Source organism: Stegostoma tigrinum, chromosome 12 (genome assembly GCF_030684315.1).
Source record: "Stegostoma tigrinum isolate sSteTig4 chromosome 12, sSteTig4.hap1, whole genome shotgun sequence".
Taxonomy (NCBI): domain Eukaryota; kingdom Metazoa; phylum Chordata; class Chondrichthyes; order Orectolobiformes; family Stegostomatidae; genus Stegostoma; species Stegostoma tigrinum.
In genome coordinates this window covers 71615156-71627465 of record NC_081365.1, presented here as the reverse complement: position 1 = coordinate 71627465, position 12310 = coordinate 71615156, and the positions used below count along the sequence as shown (strand labels likewise).

The following is a 12310-nucleotide window of genomic DNA, read 5'->3' as shown; positions in this document are numbered from 1 at the left end:
GGTGGTATAATTGGACAGTGAACGAGGTTCTCTAAGATTACAAAGAGCCTTTACCAATTTGGTCCATGGGCTGAGGATTGGCAGATGGAATTTAATTTGGATAAATGTGAGGTATTGCATTTTGGGAAAACAAACAAGGGCAGGACTTGCACAATTAATGGCAGGGCCCTGGACAGTGGTGTTGATTGACCTACGGGTTCGGGTACATAGTCTTTGAAATTTGTATCACAGATCGACAGATGGCTAAGAAGGCATTTAGCACACTTACCTTCATTGCTTGCTCCTTTGAGTGTAGGAGTTAGGATGTCAATGCGAGGTAGTACATTGGTGAGGCCTCTTCTGGAGTACTGTGTGCAGTCTGGTCACCCTGCTGTAGAATGAATATCATTAAATTGGAAATGATTCGGAAAAGATTTATTAGGATGTTACAAGCTATGGAGGGTTTGACTTGCAAAGATGGGCTGGAAGTTCTTTTCCTGGAGCATAGCAGGTTGAGGGGTGGCCTTACAGGTGTTTATAAAATGGTGAAAGGAATAGATAAGGTGAATAGCAAGGGTCTTTTCCCTAGGTGGGGGAGTTCAAATTTAGGGGCCATATTCTTAACATGAGAGGAAAAGGATTTTAACAAAGACATGAGGGGCACCTTTTTTTCACTCGCAATCGTTCACATGTGGAATAGCTATGAGGAAGTGGTGGATGTGGTTACAGTTACGACATTTAGAAGATATTTGGAGAAGTACACGAATAGGGAAGGTTTGTGGGAAAGGCGGCCAAACAGGCCAAGTGGGATGAGTTTAATTAGAGAAACTTGGTTGACGTGGACGATTGGACCAGAAGATATGTTTCCATGCTGTATGACTCTACGTTGCAGTATTTGTTGAAGATCTCAGGATCGCCAACCTTACAACATCTTCAAATGCAGACCAGAATCTCCTGGGTATTTTGCTCCTTCTGAATTCAAACACTGTTCAAGAAGGGGAGTAGAGACAACCCTGTTAATTATAGACCAGTGAGCCTTACCTCAGTTGTTGGTAAAGTGTTGGAAAAGGTTATAAGGGATAGGATTTATAATCATCTAGAAAAGAATAAATTGATTAGGGATAGTCAGCACGGTTTTGTGAAGGGAAGGTTGTGCCTCACAAACCTCATTGAGTTCTTTGAGAAGGTGACCAAACAGGTAGATGAGAGTAAACCGGTTGATGTGGTGTATATGGATTTCAGCAAGGCATTCGATAAGGTTCCCCACAATAGGCTATTGTACAAAATGCGGAGGAATGGAATTGTGGGAGATATAGCAGTTTGGATCGGAAATTGGCTTGCTGAAAGAAGACAGAGGGTGGTAGTTGATGGGAAATGTTCATCCTGGAGACCAGTTACTAATGGTAGACCGCAAGGGTCGGTGTTGGGTCCACTGCTGTTTGTCATTTTTATAAATGACCTGGATGAGGGCATAGAGGATGGGTTAGTAAATTTGCAGACGACACTAAGGTCGGTGGAGTTGTGGATAGTAACGAAGGATGCTGTAGGTTGTAGAGAGACATAGATAAGCTGCAGAGCTGGGCCGAGAGGTGGAGAATGGAGTTTAATGCAGACAAGTGTGAGGTGATGCACTTTGGAAGGAGTAACCGGAAGGCAAAGTACAGGGCTAATGGTAAGATTCTTGGTAGTGTAGATGAGCAGGGAGATCTCGGTGTCCATGTACACAGATCCTTGAAAGTTGCCACCCAGGTTGACAAGGCTGTTAAGAAGGCATACAGTGTTTTAGCTTTTATTAATAGAGGGATCGAGTTCCGGAACCAAGAGGTTATGGTGAAGCTGTACAAAACTCTGGTGCGGCCGCACTTGGAATATTGCAGACAGTTCTGGTCACCGCGTTATAAGAAGGATGTGGAAGCTTTGGAAAGGGTGCAGAGGAGATTTACTAGGATGTTGCCTGGTATGGAGGGAAGGTCTTACGAGGAAAGGCTGAGGGACTTGAGGCTGTTTTCATTAGAGAGAAGGAGGTTGAGAGGTGACTTAATTGAAACATATAAAATAATCAGAGGGTTAGATAGGGTGGATAGGGAGAGCCTTTTTCCTAGGATGGTGATGGCGAGCACGAGGGGGCATAGCTTTAAATTGAGGGGTGAAGGATATAGGACAGATGTCAGAGGTAGTTTCTTTACTCAGTAGTAAGGGAATGAAACGCTTTGCCTGCAATGGTAGTAGATTTGTCAACTTTAGGTACATTTAAGTCGTCATTGGATGAGCATATGGACGTACATGGAATAGTGTAGGTTAGATAGGCTTGAGATCGGTATGACAGGTCGGCACAACATCGAGGGCCGAAGGGCCTGTACTGTGATGTAATGTTCTGTGTTCTACTTCAGAATATGTTTGGATTGGAATAGCATCTTTCACTTTGGGGGGGCAAATATCACTTGGATGTTGTATCTTCTAAAGCCGAATGGTTTTTGTGCTTTGGTTTAATTCTTTCTCTCAACCTGCATTCGCTTCTTGAAAACCTGTTAGGGAGAAATTTGAGAAGGCTTTTCATATTCCAAAATTCATCCACTCCTGAGATTACAGCATGGAAGAGTTTAATATCAGACATAGATCTGACGATGCCTGAGATGCCTCTGAATTTAAAACCTTTATGGGTATGAAAGTCAGATGCCCTTTTAATGTTCAGCAATATTTAGGATGATTTTTTTTTAAAGGCTCGTACTGTAAAATGAGTTTAAAGAAGAAAATGTGATACAAGTACAATTTAAACTAATTTATAATTCATTCTTAATTATCTACCCATAAAACTGCCTTCAATACATTGTTTTAACCAGAAATGTTAAATGTCTTTTATAAATAAGTTTCACTGACTGGAATACTTTGACAGCTTATTTCTTCCCTTTTTATTCTAGGTTGAGTATCTTGTGCACCAGAATGTAATCCCCCCTTTCTGTAATTTACTGGGAGTCAAAGATGCTCAGGTGGTACAGGTTGTACTTGATGGACTGAACAATATTTTAAAAATGGCTGGTGAGGAAGCAAGCACGATAGCAGAAATGATAGAGGAATGTGGAGGTAAGCTTCCAGAACTTGTGTTCTTATTGAAATCATTGCATTTTTGCAGACCCCATTTAAATCCTGTGAGCTGAAGAAACGTCTGAGTTTCAGGAAAAACTCAGTGCCAGTCCATGTTGTTTTAATCATATTTCTAAATGTTCTTCGCAATTGTTTCACTAACTTATAATGTTCTTTTTGACAGGTTTGGAAAAAATAGAAGCCTTGCAGCAACATGAAAATGAAGAGATCTATAAACTAGCTTATGAAATCATAGATCAGTACTTTTCTGCTGATGATGTAAGTACAGAATTGATTTGATGAGCTCACAGAAAATTTGTAGGAAAGGGCCAAGAGAATGTTGGAAAAGTGTATTTTATTCCTCAATTCCTCTCTTTAATCTAGGCACAAATGCAGTGACATTAATTCAGCAGTGAGTTCAGTTCTTGAGGGTGCCAGTTCTGTATTCTTGGATGACATAGGAAATCACTGCCTGGCTTTTGCTTGTGAAATAGAGAAGTACTTTTGTTGCAAGTATGCAAATGACAATTAACTGCTTCCTGTTGAAATTTTGAGTTGTAGTTGGAATTATGGAAGTAAACATTGTTATACCTGTATTATCAACCCTGAATTTAAAACCCTTATGGGTATGAATTCAGATGCCCCTTTAATGCTCAGCAATATTTAGGATGATTTTTTAAAAAGGCTAGTACTGAAAACTGCACTTAAAGAATTGCACCCTGATTTTTTTTGTTTCTAAAATTCGGAAGTAGATTAATCCAGAGTAGGATGCTGCTTGTGCGTTTTATATCTTAGTGTGGCCTATTACATTGTGTGATGAAGAGACTACACTAAAGGATGAACCTGTCCATAATGAAAATAGGATGACCCTGTATGTAACGTAATGAAAAAGTTTTATACATGCTTGTCCCTATATTCTTCACCTTTGCTCTCCTTTTATCACTTCTGACAGAAAGCCAAAATGATTCCTGGCCACCTTTTGGAAGTTGTCAAAACTTTTCCCCTGATCCCCTTGATTTTACAGTCTCAAGACTAAATTTGAAAACCTGAATCCAGTTCCTTCCAAGTCCAGTGTTTCAGGGCCTCTTTTGCAATTTTCCACCTAATTTTTGTGTTTGATTTTTGAATGTAGTCACAGTTTTTCTTTTACAAATGATTTAAAATAGAATGATAATGGTTACAGCAAGAGAAAATAATTAAATCTGTTATTCAGAATAAGTTCTCCACGACAGAATTCAGATACTCTACTCATTCATCTTTTCTCTGTAATCATGCAGTTTAGTTTTTTATGCTTTCAGGAGCTTATCCAGTTCCCTTTTGAAATTCACAGTTGAATCTGTCTTCACCCTCTCAGGCAGCACATTCTAGAACTTAATGACTCACAGCATTAGAGATAATAGGAACTACAGATACTGGAGAATCTGAGATGACAAGGTGTAGACGGATCTAGGCCCAGAACGTCAGCTTTCCTGCACCTCTGATGCTGCTTGGCCTGCTGTGTTCCTCCAGCTCTACACGTTGTTATCTCGGATTCACTGCATTATTCTGTTTTTTTTAAACCGATTACCTATCACCAAGAGGAATACATTCTCTTCTGAACCCTTCTTTCAATCCTTCTCAAGGGACAAAATTTGTTTTGCGACTGCAGTGTACAGCTGGTTTTTACTTAATTTGAATGACCAAGGTATATTTTTCATAGGATCAAATCAGGTGCTGTGCTCAGTAGAAATATCAGTTACTGAGCGAAGGAAACTCTCTTCACTATTTCTTTTCAAAAAGTTAATTCTTGGGATGTTGGTAAGGCAGGTGCTCATTGGCTATTCCCAGTTCCCCTTGAGAAGTAGTGGTGCGCAGTTATCTTGAAGGTGCTTTGACAATGCTCTTTAGTAAGGCACTGCAGACTATAATGCATAGGCTGTGAAGGAATAGCAAAACATGTCTCAAGTCATAGTGGCCTGTGAATTGGAGATGATATTCCCATCCAAAATGCCTTTGTTGTAGGTGGTGAAAGGTGAGGATTTGAGAAGTGTGGCCAGAGAATCATTGAGGATTCACTAGGATGCATCTGGTATGTGATGCTGCTGTAGCAATGGGTACTGATCGTGGAGGGAGTGAATTCCTAGGGTGTGGTTTGGATGCTAATCGAGTGTGCTGCTTTAGTGCCTTGTATTTCTCAAGTGAAATGCAGGTGAATTCATGCAGGCAAATGAAAGCACATTCCATTTTGCTCGTGATCTTTACTTCATAGGGAGTAGTCAGGAAGTGAACCACATTAGGTCATTCAGCCTCGACTGTCACGCTGTTTACATTGCTGATTTTTGCTCAGTACTTACTTCCAGGCTGGTGGTGTTAGCGCGTTTCACTGGTTGCTCTCCTGAGGAATTGTTGAACTCCTCACGGCTGTCGGATACAGTGGACGCTCAGTCGAGACAAATTTCAAGTGAAATATTGAAATTAAGCCAGATAGTGTGATATGTAGTTTTGGGGTGGCCTTTGTAATGGAATTACTGATTTATTTTTCACCTTTCAAGGACAAAATTTAACTAATTAATGAAAAATAATGTCCAAACCCCACCTTCCCCAAAGTGTTTTTGTACTGCTTTCATTTTACTGTGTTTGTTTTTAATATATTGTTTTCATTGATTCCCCTTGAACTTTTGGATTAAATTTATTTTGTCAGCTACTGTCCTAAATCAGTATCTGATACCAAATATTGCTGCTTTAAGCTCTTGTTTTCCAGTTCTAGTGTGTAAAATAGAAAGTGATAAGTATCAGAGATAATGGGATCTGCAGATGCTGGAGAATCCGAGATAACAAGGCGTGGAGCTGGATGAACACAGCAGGCCCAGCAGCATCAGAGGAGCAGGAAGGCTCCTAAGATGCTGCTTGGCCTGCTGTGTTCACCCAGCTCCACACTTTGTTATAAGTGATAAGTATCAGTTCTCTTTGTGCTTGACAGTGGAAGTACAAAGACCCGTGATAGATAAGGATACTGATATTCGGTGTTAAAATTTCTTTTTGAATTAGTGATTCATGAGCAAGAAGTTAAGCTTGAAATCCTCAAATGGATTGAATATCGAAAGGAAAATGGATTGCATGTGTTCTCAAAATAACTTCTGAATTGTTGAGGAAACCTAGTTAAGCAGTTTAGAGGAAAACTCAGTACTGTTTGAACAGTGGTATTTTTTTAATAAAACGGAAATGGGTGAAAAGAATTTTTTTTTAAATAGCAAGGTGTAAACAGAGCAGGCCAAGCAGCATCAGAGCAGCAGGAAAACTGACGTTTCGGGTCTGAACCCTCCTTCAGAAAAAGAAGGGCCCAGGCCTGAAACGTCAGCTTTCCTGCTGCTGTGATGCTGCTTGGCCTGCTGTGTTCATCCAGCTCTACACACCTTGCTATCTCAGATTCTCCAGCATTGGCAGTTCTTACTATTTCTGAATCAGTTTTTTAAAGATGAAGTTAAAGTTACATTTGTTATATAAACCTAAGAAGCAGAAGTTGGCCATTGGACTCTCAAGCCTACTCTAGCATTCAGTAAAAATCATGGCTGAACTTCTACCTCAATAATACCACCTGCAGTAATCCCATAAATCTTGATTGCATTATTTACTCATGATGTTGATCTGTGATTTGAAGGCTCTCAATGACCGAGCATGACCGACCAATCACTCTTCAGAAATAAAGTTGTAACTTCTGAAGAGTCATATCAAATTCAAAACCTTAATTCTTTTTCACTCTACAGATGCTGTCAGCCCTGCTAAGTTTCTCAAGCACTTTGATTTCTAGCATTTGCGATATTTTGCTTTCATTTTCAAGTAAAGGCTGCCAAGGTATGAGAATTAATCACCCTTGTGCAGTGATTTGCCATGGATTTTGATAGTGGGGTGTCAGTATTGTGCAGTGGGAGGATGCTGGTAGAGGCTGTTTGTATTCCACATGTTTAGCCCAAGGCCTATTCTTTCATATGCCTCCATGAATGTATTGACAGTAGCTTAGACCTCAGCCTCTATGTGCATATGCAAGCATCTTCTGAGCACTGTAGCTTATTGACAGTTAGGTGTGGCCTCGTTCTTGGATTGAAGGTAGCATAGGCTTCCTACTTGTCCTGCAGTTTGGCTTCTCACTAGAGGAAAGTCTAATGGATGTAGGGGAAAAATTGCTCTAAGGAAGGTGGAGAAAAAGGACATTGTTCTGATGGTAAAATGTGAGGCTGGATGAACACAGCAGGCCCAGCAGCATCTCAGGAGCACAAAAGCTGACGTTTTGGGCCTAGACCCTTCATCAGAGAGGGGGATGGGGTGAGGGTTCTGGAATAGAGAGGGGTAGGTGGACCGAAGATGGAGAGAAAAGAAGATAGGTGGAGAGAGTATAGGTAGGGAGGGGATAGGTCAGTCCAGGGAAGACGGACAGGTCAAGGAGGTGGGATGAGGTTAGTAGGTAGGAGATGGAGGTGCGGCTTGGGGTGGAAGGAAGGGATGGGTGAGAGGAAGAACAGGTTAGGGAGGCAGAGACAGGTTGGACTGGTTTTGGGATGCAGTGGGTGGAGGGGAAGAGCTGGGCTGGTTGTGTGGTGCAGTGGGGGGTGGGGACGAACTGGGCTGGTTTAGGGATGCGGTGGGGGAAGGGGAGATTTTGAAGCTGGTGAAGTCCACATTGATTCTATTGGGCTGCAGGGTTCCCAAGCGGAATATGAGTTGCTGTTCCTGCAACCTTTGGGTGGCATCATTGTGGCACTGCAGGAGGCCCATGATGGACATGTCATTTAAAGAATGGGAGGGGGAGTGGAAATGGTTTGCGACTGGGAGGTGCAGTTGTTTATTGCGAACTGAGCGGAGGTGTTCTGCAAAGCGCTCCCCAATCTGTTCTGATGGTGCAGCCTTGCTGACCCCAGGTTACACATTTATTGGGTCTATGGTAGAATTGTCGGTAAGGATTTGGGCTTGCTTACCATTGTGCTACAGACAGAGAACGGTGATGAATTTCCGTGAACAAACAAATTTCAGGGCACTCCACAGTCCGTTTTAGGAAATGAGTTGAAGGCCTTTGTGAAGAGAAGGAAGGCAATGTATTGAGGCTGCTCCTGCTGTCTGCACTTTTCTTGAATTTGTGAAGATCATATCAACTGTGCCTTCTGGATAATCATAGAATATTGAATCCCTACAGTGTGGAAACAGGCCGTTCGGCCCAACAAGTTCACACCAACCCTCGGCATTCAATCCAGAACCATTCCCCTATAACCCAACTAATCTACACATCTCTGAACAATAAGGGCAATTTAGCATGGCCAACCCACGTCGCTTGCTCATCTTTGCACTGTGTGAGGAAACAGGAGCACCTAGAGGAAACCCACTCAGACAATGGGAGAATGTGCAAACTCCACACAGACGGTCGCCAGAGGGTGGATTCAAACCCGATTCCTGGTGCTGTGAGGCAGCAGTGCTAACCAATGAGCCACAGTGCCGCCCCTAATAGTCCAATATAGGTAAATAATATAATAATAATAATAATAGGCAAAATCCATATTGCGACCTCTGGAGGAGCTCTTCACCCATTACAGGGTGGTAGTTGAGGGCAAATTTTGGTGCTGGGCAAAACGGTGTTTACGATCTATCTTGGTATATCTTGAATCAAGGTTTACGTTAAGTCTAACGTTTTTGGAATCTCAAATGTTGGTACTTATGACAGGAGACCCCTCAATAGTCTGCTATATATGAAAATGATTCAAGTTTAGTTTCACCTCTTAACATTTGTTGGTTAACAGATGACAATGAATGACTGCTTGATGGAACAAAAAGGCATCAACTACTTTGGATTGTTCTCGGCATTCCAGTTCCTCAGTAGGTCTAAATTCCGTTTTTCCCTGAGTATAATTGAATAGGAAGCAGTGAAAACAGGGCTTTCATCTTGTCTAAGGTTTCAGACTAAAACGTGAAGCCGTAGCTCAATGTTTGATAGTTTATAGTTGCTGATGAGGTGTGAAGAGCCCTGAGCAACTGTTAATAGTTACCAAGAAGTTATGAGACAATTTAGATCATCCAAAATGTTTCCTGAATTAACCACTTTCAAACAGTACAGGATAATGCTTTTTTTAAATTATATCTCCTCTCAATAGATTGATGAAGATCCAAGTCTCCTTCCTGAAGCGACACAAGCTGGAACTTTCAGTTTTGACCCCACAGCGAACATTCAAGCAAAGGAGTTCAATTTCTAAACTGAGAAGATGCTGTAGCTTCCCTGCCCCTTGCCAATCCAAACCACCAAAAAAAATTCACCAAGCAGAAGTGTGATGGAGGCTCGAGAGACATCTGCGCATCTACATTTGATGCTTTTTGAAAAGCCTAATTATCAATCACTCAGCAATTGCCAAAATTTGCTACCACAGGGATTGTTGACACGTGTGCATGATTCTTGTGAGCCCATGAGTAACTATCATATCAACAAACTAGAGTAATCCCCAACATTGCCTGTGATTCTGCCTTTCCCTCCCTGGTACCTCATTCCTGTGACAGTAGTAGCAGTCTCACTTACAACGTTGCATATTAGGCACACAAGATAGTAGCTGTCTACGTAGAACAGAAAGATTTCTGAACGATTAGAAGTTTAATAATGAGACTTGCAAAGAGACTTGGCTTTGATGTGTGAAATAGGCTTCTTAGAAGATTTTACACCGGGGGCTTACAATAGAAGGATTTGCAAATGCCGTAGAACCATCATTGGCCAGAGTGGTCCATGGATGAACTAAAACCAGGATTTTTTTTCTGGTAACTGCAACAACATTTTTTTGCTATAGGGTGGTCTAACAAAAAAAAGTCCTGCTTGCATCCATATTAGGTTGTTATGCTTGCACTGCCTCTCAGACTAGGCTGGAAACTAAACTTAATGAAGGAGCCAAGTTTAACCACGACTTCTTGACAGTTTGTGCAAGTCTGTGAAAAGAGCCCCAGCCGATTACTACAACCACTATTAGGAACCTGTGTTTTAATTTTCTCTCCCTGCTCTTTCGAAGTACTTATCAAATGCTGTGCATGGTGTTTTACCTGAGCTGCAATTATTATATCGATGTGACTTGAGCCTCTGCTTTAAGCTGAAAGCAAGATTCACCCACATTTCATGTTCACATTCAAGTTTTTTGCTCCATTAGGTAAATCAGAGTCTGTACACTTGAAAAAAACTTAAAATTAACCATTTAATCTGCTGCGAATCTTGCTTCCAACTATTAGGTGAATCAGTATTTTTTTAATTTCAGGTTAAGCCAATCCAGTAGTAAAATAAATTGTTGGACTTTTAATGGGTTTAAACTGTGGAGCTTCCATGTTTGCAGTGACACACAGTCTTACACAGTCGTGCATCGTAAATTGACCGTTCCTTACTGTGGATACTGCTGATAGCTGAGAACTAGCAGCTATTTTATTAAGATTTGGTCATGGACTTGAGTATTATCGAGAAGAATCTAAAACCACACTTTTTATTCAAATGATTAGAAGCAAATTTGAAAAGGAGTAAAATGTACGAAAAGGAGTGTAAATCTTTACAGGGAATGTAAGCATTGTATAAGGCTGTACAGAAGCTTACAGTTAAGTGTACATCTGGTCCGTTAATGTTGAATGCTTTATTTACTGTATTTAATACGCACCGGGAGGTTTTTTCATAGGTATTAGACTAGTTGACACTATTCAGGGATGGGGTTTGTTGCTGTGGTGACTGGATGTAAACTTCCCCTCATGCATTAATGTAAAGGGACAGATTGCATTTGAGCTAACTTAGTTAACAAGTGTGGGCAGTATCTACTGTAATTGAATCTGAAAAATGCAATCAAGCTCTGCTGATGAGTTGTTTCTCATTGATGAACAAAATTGTGCAGGTTTATATCCATCTTAATACCTTGCCGTCAAGACTGAGCCACTTTAAAGACTACCATATCTTGTATCTTTAAGGATACAAGCTTATATAAAACTGCAAGATTTTTACTTGCTGATGAAACTGTTTTAATGATACGAATAGTGTTTTGGCCTCGGTTATTTATATCCTTTTTATAAATTTTAAATTAAAATCTCTCTTTAAGGTGGCTCATTTCAGCTCTTCTGCCTGAAGAATGAGTTGAATTTCATTGTGCCTTTGTTTTTCCTATATATTTTTATGTTGTAAAATCTGCTACATATGGTAACTGCATAATATCCATTCGCACAATATAGAATTTAAAATGTTTTGTGTGTGATTTACTATGTGGAAAGAGACATTCAGTGTAAAATAAGTGTAGAATCTAAAGTGCAAACTCGTTTAAAATCTACCTCTTGTTTTAGAAGTGTGATGGTCAACATATATTCCCTCGACAACCCCACCGCCCCTACCAATCATTCTCCATCCCCAACCTACCCACCCAAATAAAATTCCTCCTTTTCCTTGCAGTGTTGATACCTGACTGGGATACAGTTCAGAGGGTATCTCATCAGCAGCTCTGGAACTACGTGAAGCACCAGAGTCCAGCCATCCAAGCCCAGCAGCTCAGTGCTATTTGCAGTAGTCACATAATGATCTGTCCAGTTTGAATTTTCTTGTCTTGGGAACGTGTGTGTTCATGGATTAATCCTCATTAGAAAATCACAATCTATGCAAATTAATTGAGGCATTTAAATGTCACATATGCCCTGCAAGGATCCTTGACACATGCTTACTTAGCTCGTGATGATAGGTTCTAGCACCCTGAAGATAAAAGACAATACATAGTTTCAGCTTTGAAATATCAGTGGTGTCTGTGGAGTATTTCATTCAATGGTATCATGTTATTATTTAAGGTGGAAGTCTTGTGTCGTAGGGATTTATGTTTTAGACTACATGTCTAACAATGTGGTCACGTTTTTCCCTTAAGCCTTGAGCTGTTTGGCATGATATATTTTGGAGGGGTGAACTTAATATGCTGTTTCCTGCTTTTATTGGGTAGCTTGGTTGCTGTACCATTTGAGAGTTCTGGTGGAAAAGTGCTTATCTCTTCCTGTGCTTTATTGTGGAAGAACATTCAAGGTTTGGTTTGTTTTGGGAATAAGGAGTGATACAAGTCCTGGGAGTATATTTCAGAGCCAGACTCTTCCCTTGCTATTTTTGCATTACAATATCCAGAATGTTGAAGATATTTTAAGTCATTAAAATAATTTTGCAAGTTAATTCCTTCGTGATTTTTGTAAAGTATAAATGATATTAAATGACCTGTCAGTATCTCCGGAAGGTGAAAATACTGTCATTTAGCAATTTATT

The 12310-nt window shown here is 40.5% G+C and overlaps 1 protein-coding gene across 1 annotated transcript in view; it reads left to right on the top strand.

Annotated features, from left to right (window-relative positions):
- Positions 1–11265, top strand: part of kpna3 (karyopherin alpha 3 (importin alpha 4)) — a 97902-nt gene extending 86637 nt beyond the window's left edge. Inside the window, exons 15-17 of the mRNA XM_048540400.2 lie at positions 2898–3060; positions 3245–3339; positions 9174–11265. Of these exons, the coding sequence (XP_048396357.1) occupies positions 2898–3060; positions 3245–3339; positions 9174–9272 (357 nt within the window). The 3' untranslated portion in view covers positions 9273–11265. The remainder of the gene's footprint in view (positions 1–2897; positions 3061–3244; positions 3340–9173) is intronic.
- The last annotated feature ends 1045 nt before the right edge of the window (positions 11266–12310 follow it).